This window comes from Pleurodeles waltl, chromosome 10, assembly GCF_031143425.1.
Source record: "Pleurodeles waltl isolate 20211129_DDA chromosome 10, aPleWal1.hap1.20221129, whole genome shotgun sequence".
In the NCBI taxonomy this organism is placed as follows: Eukaryota; Metazoa; Chordata; class Amphibia; order Caudata; family Salamandridae; genus Pleurodeles; species Pleurodeles waltl.
Window position 1 is genome coordinate 293,155,553 of NC_090449.1, and position 12,078 is coordinate 293,167,630.

Here is a 12,078-nt window from a genome sequence, read left to right on the forward strand (position 1 = left end):
TGGACGAAATGTGGCGATATTGTTGTGTGCAACTTCAAGGACTCTCCCCCCCAACTATAGATTACGCCTCATACATTTGAACTTTTTGCACTGCTTATACTATATGCCAAGTTGATTAAGGTGGATGGGTGTCAGAGCTGACGATTACTGTGAGAGATGCTGTGCTCCTGAGGCGACTTTCATGCATTTGGCGTGACGATGTGGGGCATTGCAGGGCTATTGGACAGAGGTGCTGCATGCAATAGGTGGGATGGTTGGAATTGTGCTGCTGCATTCCCCTAAACTTGCCCTCCTGGGCGATGTGACGGAGATCTCCCCCAGAATGCCAGTAATTAGTGGGGATGCTGTTGCTGCTGGCTAAACGTAGGATGGCGATGTGCTGGGGGAGGCAAACGAGCTCCACGCTGTGGAGACTGGCTGAAGGATGCTGCATACTGTCAGGAACAACTAGGGACATATTGGGAGTTGATGCCTGAAAATTACAGACCGCGTGATATATGGGCCCCCCTACAGTCCTTTCTGGAGTCCCGATCATGAGATGGCACTATGTCGCTCTGTGTTTCTTACCAGGTTCCGAAACCAGACTCTCCCCCTCCAAGAGGATAAGTATTAACTCCTTTTGTATTGAGAACTGTTGGCCGCTTTACCCCCATTCCTTTCTTCCCCATCTTTCCTTCTTTCCTTGTTTGGATGTCATTATCAAGTTATTAATCTTCCTTGACGAAATAAGACATAATTGCGCTGATTTTCCCTTTCTGATCGATATGCTGTTCTAATCACCCCCACAGTTCTGTAGTGGGAACCGTCAATATTGTATGTTTTTGATGTAGTTTATTGTTTAGATGGTCTTATTCGTATGACTGTATTTACTGATAGTCATAAATAAAATAAAAAATAATAATACAGATAGCATTACAACTATTTAATTCTCAGTGATTAATTGTTTTATTGAGGGTTTAATTATTGCGTGTCAATTTTTCCTCACAGTTTTCCACTTCACATTGTTTGTGTGGTTATAGCCCAGGTTCTGCGGGGTTCTATGGGCAAACCCTTTATGCTTTGTGGTTATCTTCCAGACATGCTCACCATCTCTGGTAGGTCTCAGTGTACACCAGTAGCCTGGAAACCATCAGATTGGGGATCAAGAAGTGTAGGAAAAATAATGTAGAGGCTGCTGTCCTTTTCAGTCAGTGCTCAAGGATCTGGAACAATGTATTTGTCAGGACTGCCCCTTTGCTGCTTCAATTTAGGAAAGAGTTGAAGAGTGACCTCTTTATAGAACACTACATCACAATGCATTAACAGTCCATAACTCCACATCCACTATCACACTTTAACTTTATGCTTGTATTTGAGCCTGTACAGCTCCGCCGCCTTTCGGTTACATTTGTGCTATAGAAATACCATGCACATACGTGCATACATACATGCAGTTGAAAAATATTGGTTTTGGTGTAATTATAAAGGGATAAGTTATAGGAGGTAATAAGCTCAAGCAATACAATTAAGTGTATGTTGAAAGGAAGGGATGACGTTAGGGGATATTGGGGATTGTCTGCCTTTTTGAGAATGATGGCAGTGACATGATTTGTGTTATAACTGTGAGGTTGAACCTTATTTAGAACCTAACCTGCATTCCAATGTTATTTATTCTTTACACTAGAATGTATTTATCCATGGTATGAAAAGCTAATGAGGGATAAAGTGGCTGCTCTCCAACCATAGACTTTGTTTTTATTTTATTTATTTAAAAAAATTCTAGAACTGTAATAAAGATTTTTTCCATTGGAGATTGGGGGATATGAATGTACATAAGGGGAAAATACTATTTTGGTGCAAATAATTCCAGGTTACAAGACAAAAAAAAGTGAACATTCTAAGGCATGAAAATGCAAAGATTTCAATAGGTGCTATAGACTGCTAATCATTTGGACTAATTGCTCATTCACTTTTCTAATGTGGGTATCCCGAAAATCAGGACACCTTTTGACACTGGTGTAATGCATCAGTAGCTCTTCTTACATGTGACAGCCTGGTAACTGAGGCAGAAAAAGCAACAGCGTAATCCCACATCTGGTCTACAATTTACATATATAAAATGGGCATACATTGGAAATTGTCTTATAGAGCTTATTGCAGATTGACACATCTTCTGCAGTATATTTGAGATGCTACCCCAGGAGGGCAGTGAATGATTACTCCTTTTCCAAGGCTTTCTCAATTTGGCTTAAAGTGAATCACAGCATTGCCTTCATGACACGAGCAAAAGTAAAGAAAACAAGCATTGGAGGGGCATAGAGTGGCAAGGCGCAGAGAGGTGTGGAGTTGAGGGTCATAGAGTGTTGTGGAGTGGCGCAGAATGGGGTAGAGTGTTGTGTCATAGGCATAGAATGAAGGTGCATAGAGTTGTAGAGTGTCTTAGACTGTCTTGGAGTAAAGTGTCTTAAAGTGAACGGTGTAAAGTGTTGTGATGTGGAATGGAGTACTGTAGAGTGGAGTGACATAATGTTGTAGAGTTTCATAGAGTGGAGTTTGGTAGAGTGGCATAAAGTTGAGTGGGGTAGGGTTCAGTGGTGTTAAGTGGGTTAGAGTGTTGTGGAGTGGCTTAGAGTGGAGAGGAATAGCGGAGAACGGAGTACAGTGCCAGTGTGTTGTGGAGTGGCATAGAGCACCATAGGGTTGTGTGGTGTGGATTTTGCATGCCGTGATAGCACATTGTCATTACAGACAACACATTTTTAAATGAAATGGGCCTTACATTTGCACAGACATACAGTGTTACTGATAAAACTATACAGCGCACAAACGATAATGTGTGGAAATGGTATCACCAAGTGTAATGATTTTTGATTGTATTAAAATATTTGCTTCCTTCACTCTTCAGAACTACAAAAATGGGCTTCATTTGTGCCTTGCTAATTCTTATATATTCTGAAATATTTGCACAGTTCATTTACAGACATCTAAATTATTTTGTGTGCTAGTAAAAATAACATTCTACAGCCTTTCATATCACATGGGTGCCCAGCAGGATTGTTACATAAATCCTCTCACTTTGAAGTCAGAGAAAGAAGAGTAAACACAAAGTTCCCTCAGAAGACCGAACATGAACTTTGACCTCTGTCTTTAAATGCACAGCAAATGTGACAAGATAAAAACAAAAAGTAAAGGCCTGTTAACATAAAGTTAGTACTCATGAAAGGCTACAAGAAGCCATGGTACGCAGGCTGTGCTCTACAGAATGTACTAAAACAAGCTGAACAGCCTAAAATAAATAAAGCAATCAAATAGAAAGCAAGCTAATGTGAGTTACAAACCACAGAGCTATTGGTAAGCAGTGGGTGGAATGCATTCCCAGGGAAGATTTATATTTCTGTTCGTAATAGAAACAGGTACACCAGCTAACTTGAGACTGCTCTTTCTCCTTCTGCAAGGAAGAGCAGGAATGTGGAATTCCTATCACCAAACGCCCTGAACATATGGTTTGGGGTCAAGGGCAACACGTTTTCATGTTAATTTTGTCCTTGGGAAAAGTAGGCCCAACCCTCTGCAGCACAAACCCTTTGGCTGCCAGTTTACAGAGAAGGGAACTGTCTGCAGTTGAGGTAATGTGTGTCGATATGTTAATGCTGTTTGAACTTGTATTAATGGTTCATTAATGAAAAGCCTTCATTATTAGGGTGAGCGCTGTAAATAAACATTTTAAGGTCACAATGCACTACTAACAGTGGTTCCAGTAAAAAAAACAAAAAGTGTGCACAAGTTTGAAAAGGTTAACAATATGAGGCTAAGTATAATGCTCTCAGAATGCTCTCTGATGAGATGCAAATGTTTGCAGTAGCTTGTAAGCAAGAGTGATGCTTATTTGCTTTCAAAATAAAATGTCCAGGAAAAAAATGCAAGTAGGCAGAAAAAAATGCTACTATGGAATTTTAGGTGCTATTTCTTTAAAGCGTCATTTAGTAAAATGTGTTGATGATGCATGCTAGTATTTCCCAAAAATATTTCTAATGGGAAATCAGTGTAACCATTTTCAACAAGATTATGGGAAGCATGAAAATAAACAAGCACTGGCAAAGCCATCTGATCTGACATTTTTTTGAGAGACGTTTGGTTTTGTCAATGCGTGCCTTGTTTTAATATGGCTTTTGTATCACTCTATAGTTCTGGCAGCTGCCAGGCCCTCACCATTGTAACAAACACTGTCAAAAGCAAAAAAAGATTTTGGTCTCAAAAAGCACACATTGCAACCAGTGGCGTAACAAAGGCCCCCTTCAGTTCCCCTCCAGTTTTGTTACGCCACTGATTGCCACAGTAGTTCCTGGCACTGAACAAAACTACTTTGTGTGCCAATATGCTCCTTGTGGAAGAGCAGAATGCGATCCCTCACAGTAAAGCCAGCTGATGGATAGAGAGAAATGGAAGCTTAGTCAAACAAAATGTCTTTAACACCAAATCTAATTAGGGACCCCGTGCTTACAGAAAGTCACAGAAGTGCACCCATGATGTATGTCTTTCAATTAGTGGTTTTCATGAATTCACAAGCACTTACAGAAGTAGACCAGGAAATTGTACTCCTAGAAAATATTTGTGAACTGTATCTGTTTGTGAACTGTATTTTAGCACGAGCAAATATGCATGTGTAGATTTGCTCATCTGAAATTCTATTGAGCATATACAAGCTCACTTTCCCTCCAACCACTTTTTTTCCCTACCCTGGAAGATCTTCTACGTCTGTCATTGTCAGGAGTAATTTTCCAACCTTTCTCGTTACGGCAAAAGTTTAGAGAAGAGCTAGTGGAACTCTTTAAAACGTGCAAGTTAGTAGGTTTGCAGACTCAAAGGCATTCCAGCCCTAGAACTATTGCTTACTGCTTCTTCCAGCCTAGTATGTAGATCTGCAGGAAGGTGGCGAAATAAGGAAATTGCTATAGTAGGGATTGATATTGCAAGTATTCAAGTCCTACTATAGTAGTAGCCCTGGCCAAATCAGAGAGGCTTTTATCAGAGCTCGTAAATAATGAGATTGCTGCCATAATTTGTTACTGTATTACATGGCACAAAAGGGACAAGTAGATATTTTACAGGACAAGTAGATTTATGAAGCAATCTATTTTAAGGACAAGTATATATTTTATTAAATTCCACACCCCATGGCATAGAAACTTACCATGCTGCTCAGCAGTACTACTTCAGAAGTGAGGATACCCATCCTTGAAGCTGTAAAGATTCATCACATCTCAGTTATCGTATCTCCAGTGGATGCTTCTCAGTCCTTGTGGGGAGTGCTCCTAAACTCAACAACCCCTTTTCTATTGTGCTGATACCCTCATTGGTCATATTTAAAAATATTTCTGCGGAAGAAATCCGCAAGATGATAGTTTCATCTCGCCCCTTGCCATATTTGCCTGCAGTGTAAGTCTTTTAACTTTGGCTATGTCTAAGACAGCATTTCTCATGTTCGCTCAGTAGATGAGGCAATCTAAACAAGGTCTGAATTCCTTTAAGTAAAATGTAACACTTGATTGTTATCCCATCAGCTGGGAAGAAGAGGTACCCAGATTCGGCATCAGGAGAGCTATAAAACAAATACCATAGGAAGGAAGAACTATGATGATGCATGTGCATATGACAACAGCAAACTAAATATCCTTTCTTGGTTCAGATGATGATTTCTATTTGGAAATGGTGCAGAGATTCTGTGAAGGTCTGCCTTGAAATTAAAGGCAAGTTTGAGATACATGCTGGGCATAGGCATGCTTATCATAAGCAAAATTACTAGCACCTCAACAGAAGGAATGTTTCAAGGTTGTGCAACACTTAAAATTTTGGAGAAAACCAATCAGATCCAAGTTTATCCTTCTGGGTATGTAGTCTTGGCCAGTGGTAGCAAATATAAGAAATTGTTCAGTGCATCTCACTCCATGGTAATGACAGACATTCCGGAATGCTACTGGGGATGTATCTCCTCTAGACAGTCCTTCAAACAATCAGACGCTGGACCTTATCACTGCCGGCCCTTTCTCTTTGTTTGAGTAAAATTCACAAGCTTGAATGAAACTCCCTGTGCCCCTCTTCCTTTTGTTTCTAGTCTTCAAGTAACAGTGGCTTGTGTAACACTCTGCCTTGTCTACGAAAAAAGCAGCAGACAAACTTGTTCAGTCAAAGCAGGTCACACCTCTTACTCCTGCTAAGGAGCCTGGGAAATCTTGGGCAACAACAGGACAACATACTTCTGCAGGTTTGGAGGAGTATTTGAATAAGTTAGCACAATAGTGGGCTTTGGCTTACTACCTTTCCCACCAAAATATGATACTGCCTTCATTTGCTGGCTACTCTCTCTCTCTAGACTCACAGCACTTGTGTAGAAAGTAACTTCCAGTGTGACACCTGAGTCGGGTTAAACTTTCACTCCCTGTTGGGCCTGTCTCTGGGATCTTGGGTAAAGTCTGGTTACTTTACCTAAGGAGAGATGTAGAGCTTGCTTGGGTGCACAAGGAGCTGGACTGTGCAACATGGAAGGAGCCAATCTGCTCTTCTCATCAGGTGTAGGCGAATATTGCAACAGACAGAGGTTTCTGAGGAGCCATAAAACCTTCATAGTCAAGCCGGCATGCAGATCCAAGATCTACAACATCACCTGCTAGCTTTGAAATAGAAACCTGCATGTCCTGACCTACTTGGACTGTTAAATGGTCTGGCTTGACCCTTTACCAGACCCGGAATGTGCAGGGGAGGTTGTCATGATTTTTTAAACAGTCCAAATTATCTTTCTAACTTGAAAGTTTCCAGAGATAGTGACATTTGAAATCTGAGATGAAACCCTATCCCTAAAGACCATCTTTCAGTGGGAACTGGTGAAGCCATAGAGATGAGAAGGCCTGCTTGATCTTCGAGTGCTCCTGCCACCAGGTAATTGCAACCATTAACATTTAGGATGTGGGCCTCTAAATTCTAGGTGCCCCAGGGGACTCCAGAGCAGGTGCTGGCCCACTGATATTTGTCCAGATTGAACACTAAATATTCAGTTGGGTTCTTAGTTAGTTTTAGACCCCAATGAAATGTGCCCTAAACCACTTGTTGAGCAGATATCTAGTGTTGCATCAGCTGTTTCGTTGTGAAGTTTTTGTTTTGTAGACACATTTTTGGGCTTAAGTATGCATATATATTATTTACTATAAGAAACCCAGGATCTGAAGATTGCACCCAATGGGCTTTGCAGCAGGGTACCCAGCATTGAGCTAGAAAAACAATTTATTCTAAAAGCCCTGCATAAGTATCTAAAACAGAAATCATTATCCCTCACAGTAGAAGCCTTTCTCAAAGAGCCAAAACGAGTTGTGAAATTGTGAATGTTGTGACTTATTTCCTGTGTCCTAGAGTATACACCGCTAATTCCTACAGCCTCCTTGAGAAGTATTGACTGCTTACCTTCCAAGCCTACAGTCCGTGCTCTACAGGAGTGACTTAGTTTTTTCAGATGAAGTAAATTTGTATTGCTGACCCTAAGACAACAGTTAACACCTGAATCCATACTGTCCAAATGTCTGTCCAGGACCATAAAATAGACCTTGCGGTGATGGATTCAAATTGCACATTCCTGTTTGACATACTTGAGAGGTTCTGGATTTGTCAGGAGGCTGGTGATTTAAACTAATAAGAATGCTTTTTTCAAATTAAAGTTAATTGTTCATAGAAACTTTTTCCTAAAGCCATAATGGGATATTGGCATCAACAAATTAGGTATTTCATTTAGTGCAGGTCTACTAGTGTCTTTACTTAATAGAGAGCTGATTAGTATTCACGCATATTTAGATGTCAGACCTCCAAATTGCTAACATTTCAAGTGTTAATGTACCTTTTAAAATCCGTTTATAATATATTGTGTTGTAGCAGATAATGATTCTTATCTAAAGCTTCTGATCTAGACGCTGGAAAGATCCATGTTGTTTGTTTTAGCTAGCTAAATATTTAGTGGAAATGTTTTTTTTTCTTTATTCAAGGCAGTGAATCCTGGAAAATCACTGTTCCTGTTGTATGCACTGAAGAGTTCCCCAAGACTCAGCATGCTGTATCTATACCTATTTGATTACACAGAAACATTTTTGCCATTCATCCATACATCTTGTCCTACACAGGTAGAGGAAGAAGATCTTGTCAGCATATTTTTAGTAAGTAATAAAACATTGCTCTTAACAATAAATTTGTATGCACCATCTCCAGGTAGATAAGGAATACTGTAATAAGAAACTAAAGAGGCCAGTATTACTGTTATTAGATCATTGGCTTGCAGTTTGTTAACTTTAGAAGAATAGTCTTTGATTTAGCACCGTATTGTAGCTATAGATTGCCGTCCTGGACATCCCTCAATCTGATGCATCCGTTTTTTTCCCCCAAGTGGTACATGTGTACTTGATCTGATAGAGACTTCTAGCTGCAGATTCCTTACCTTTGAATTCCCTGGCATCAGCTTCAAATCCGGAATTTTTTGCTGAGCAATACCCTGCGTGCGCCGTTAGGTGGCGTTGTTCGGATCCACATGCGTAGTTCAGCTCTGCGTGGCATTGTTAGTGTTGTTGCAGCGGTCTGGGACGTCACTGTTGCCTATAAAGGCACCACCCCCGCTCATGTACATCAGGACTTTAGTGTAGTAGAGGTATCCGCAGCCCACCGCCAGAAGGTTATGGCTTGGGTATCTATTCAAAGATAAGGAATTTGCAGCTAGAAGCCTCTATCAGATGAACAAGTTACTTACCTTCAGCAAAGCATTATCTGGTAGAGACTATATCTAGCGGCAGATTCCTTACACCCACCTATGCCTCCCGGCTCTGCGTATATGTCTAGTAGGGTTAGGGGTCATCCCTTTTAGGGCCCTAGTTTTGTTCAGACAATCTGTTGGTCCTATCCATGACTGCGCTTCTGGGGTTGAAGTTTGTGGGTAAAAAAAAACGGACGTACGTCCACCAGGGTGGTGCCTTTATAGGCGACCCTGATGTCACAGACGACTCCAAAAATTATGATGACGCCACGTGGAGCAGAATGACACGCAGATCTGAACGACGCCACCCGACGGCGCGCGCAGCTTATTGCTCAGCCAAAAATTCCAGATTCGAAGCTGACCGCAGGGAATTCAAAGGTAAGGAATCTGCAGCTAGATAGTCTCTACCAGATAATGCATTACCGAAGGTAAGTAACTTGTTGTTTAATAGCATGATTCATACCTTTATCATCATTAGGCACAAAGAAATGCTTTTGCAACACTAGGATTCTCTCAAATGAACAGTTACGACCGACCATGTGAAATTATCCAGCTTGCTAACTATTGGAAAACTAAGGCTGCATTTCATTGCCTAAACTTCAGGAATTTGTCACTTGCTGCAGTTTTGCAATATTCACAGATAGAACATTTATTTCACTTTAATCAAGGCCTATCGATTCAGGCTGTTAAGGAGTTTTAGTATGGCTTCTGTGAGAAGTCCCTATTAGATGTCACTTTGGTATTGTGGTGAAACATGCCTAACAACTCTTCTCCAGTAGTCTATTGTCTGTCCTCTCCTTTATATGCGTAGAATTAGACTTTCTTTCAAGAATGTTTCTGTAATGTTTTTGCAAAAATGTACTTCTGCTTTTCTTTGTCTTTAATGTGTTAATATGACGTTTAAGTATTTTAGGACTATTAAAAGTAAATCTGCCTATTAAAAATGGAGCACTTTAGTAACAAACCCCACAATAGAACTATGCCAGTGGGTCATCTCAGTTCATGTACTTCTCTTCCAGGGGATCCTCATCAATAGTCGTAAACATTGAATATACCCGCCCTCGTGCGGGGATCCCAGACTTTTTTAAGGTGACAAAGAATCCAACAGATTAGATAGATGGTCTGTACTGCACTTCTAGGAGACTTGCGTCCGGGGAGAAGGGTGGGTTGTTTATGACTTTGATGAGGATACCCCTGGAAGAGAACTAGGATTTACAGGTAAGTAACTTATCCTTCTCTTCCAGGGATCCTCATCAATAGTCATAAACATTAAATAGATTAGCAAGCCCATCCCTTATCTCTGCGAACTGTCTAATAGAAGTGCAGGAAAAAGACATACACTATGCAAACAAATTTCTCAGAGACGCTTGACCAACTTGAGCGTCAGCTTTGGCATCTGAATTTAAACAGTAATGCCTAGTAAACGTATGTACAGATCTCAGAGATTGGAACATTGTTAAGGAGGGCAGCAGTAGCCGCTTTTCCTCTTGTCGAATGAGCCTTAGGCCTAGCCAATAACTGTTTGTTAGCCAATTGATATGGAGTTACAATACATGAAACTATCCATTTAGATATAGTTTGTTTTGAGGCCGCATCGCCTGTTCTCATATGTCCATAATTTACAAACAGGTGGTGAGATCGTCTAATCAATTTAGTCTTATCCAGGTAAAATTTTAGCACTCTTTTCAGATCCAGGGAGTGCAAGGCTTTCTCTGCCGGAGTATCCGGATTGGGGAAAAAGGTTGTGAGTGATATAGTCTGATTGATGTGAAAATACGACACCACCTTTGGTAAGAATGATGGATGAGTTCTTAGAACAACTATATTCTCATGGAAAACCGTATACGGTTCCTTGGAGGACAAAGCCTGAATCTCACTGACCCTCCTAACCGAAGTAATGGCTACGAGAAAAGCGGTCTTCCACGTAAGGTGTTGCAAAGAAGCTCTGTGAATAGGCTTGAAAGGAGGGCCCATGAGTTTAGATAATACTATCTTCAGTTCCCATGGAGGCGAGGGTTTTCGAATGGGTGGAAAAATCTTCTTTAAACCTTCTAAGAAATCCTTGACTACTGGCATTGTAAAGAAGGATTTCTGAGAAGGTGACTTACGATAAGCTGTACTGGCAGATAAGTGTACCTTAATAGATGACAACTGCAGACCTGATTTCGCCAGATGGAGAAGGTAAGACAATATGACCTCCTCCTGAGCCAGAATAGGATTCTGACCCTGTTGTCGACACCATATGTAGAATCTCTTCCACTTGAACGAGTAAGAGCGCCACGTGGAAGGCCTTCTGGACTCCTTTAAAATGTTCATGCATTCCTGTGAGAGCCCTAGATGCCCATACTGCAGGAATTGAGGAGCCATGCCGTCAAGTTCAGAGAGGGAAGGTTGGGGTGAAGAATCTTGCCTCCCAGCCTGCAAAGGAGATCCAGTCTGCACGGCAGCCTCTTGTGCGGTTGTTCTGACAGCTTGAGAAGATCCGTGTACCAGAACTGTTGAGGCCATTGAGGGGCTATGAGAATCATTCTGGTGTTGGATCTGTAGAGTTTGTTTATTACCGCTGGTATCAGGGGAATCAGTGGAAAAGCGTAGAGAAATATCCCTGACCAGTCTATCAACAGGGCATTCCCTCTAGACCCCGGACGGTAGAACCTGGACGCGAAGTCTGGGCATTTTTTGTTTACCTCGTCTGCAAACAGATCTAACTGAGTCTGACCCCATTGAACGAAGATGTCTGCGACGACCTTGTCGTGAAGAACCCAGTCGTGGGCGTCCACGAGGGTTCTGCTTAGGAAGTCTGCCTCCACGTTTTGCTGCCCTGGGAGGTGGATTGCTGTAAGAGACATTCCCCTCGCTATGAGCCAGTGCCAATTGGTTTGAGACTCCTGAGACACGGGCCGGGATCTCGTACCTCCTTGCTTGTTCAGATAATTCGTCGTATTGTCCGTCTGCACTAGCAGAGACTTTCCCTGAATCGATGGTGCAAATGATTTGAGAGCCAGATGAACCGCTCTGAGCTCCAGCAGGTAGATATGGTAAGTCTTCTCTTTGCTGGACCACAAGCCCTGAGCTTGAAGGGAACCCAGATTAGCTCCCCAGCCTTGTAGCGATGCATCCGTTACCAGAGTGTCGGAAGGGATTGGATGGTGAAACGGAACTCCTACTGACAGGTGATGTCTGCGCATCCACCATTGCAATGATTGTCGCGCTCCTACCGGAAGAAGCATCCTGTCCTCCCTTTGGCCTGTGTGTTGATTCCAGTTTTCCTCTAGAGCCTCTTGAAGAGGTCTCATGTGCAATCTGGCGATCGGGACAAT

At 41.7% G+C, this 12,078-nt stretch overlaps 1 protein-coding gene across 5 annotated transcripts in view; it reads left to right on the forward strand.

Annotated features, from left to right (window-relative positions):
- Nucleotides 1-12,078, forward strand: part of BFAR (bifunctional apoptosis regulator) — a 180,710-nt gene that overhangs the window by 116,632 nt on the left and 52,000 nt on the right. For 3 of the 5 annotated variants that reach the window (XM_069210429.1, XM_069210431.1, XM_069210430.1), the window contains one exon: nt 8,004-8,171. The exons of the other annotated variants lie outside the window; for them this stretch is intronic. In XM_069210429.1, coding sequence (XP_069066530.1) covers nt 8,004-8,171 — 168 coding nt within the window. The remainder of the gene's footprint in view (nt 1-8,003; nt 8,172-12,078) is intronic. 5 annotated transcript variants of the gene reach the window in all.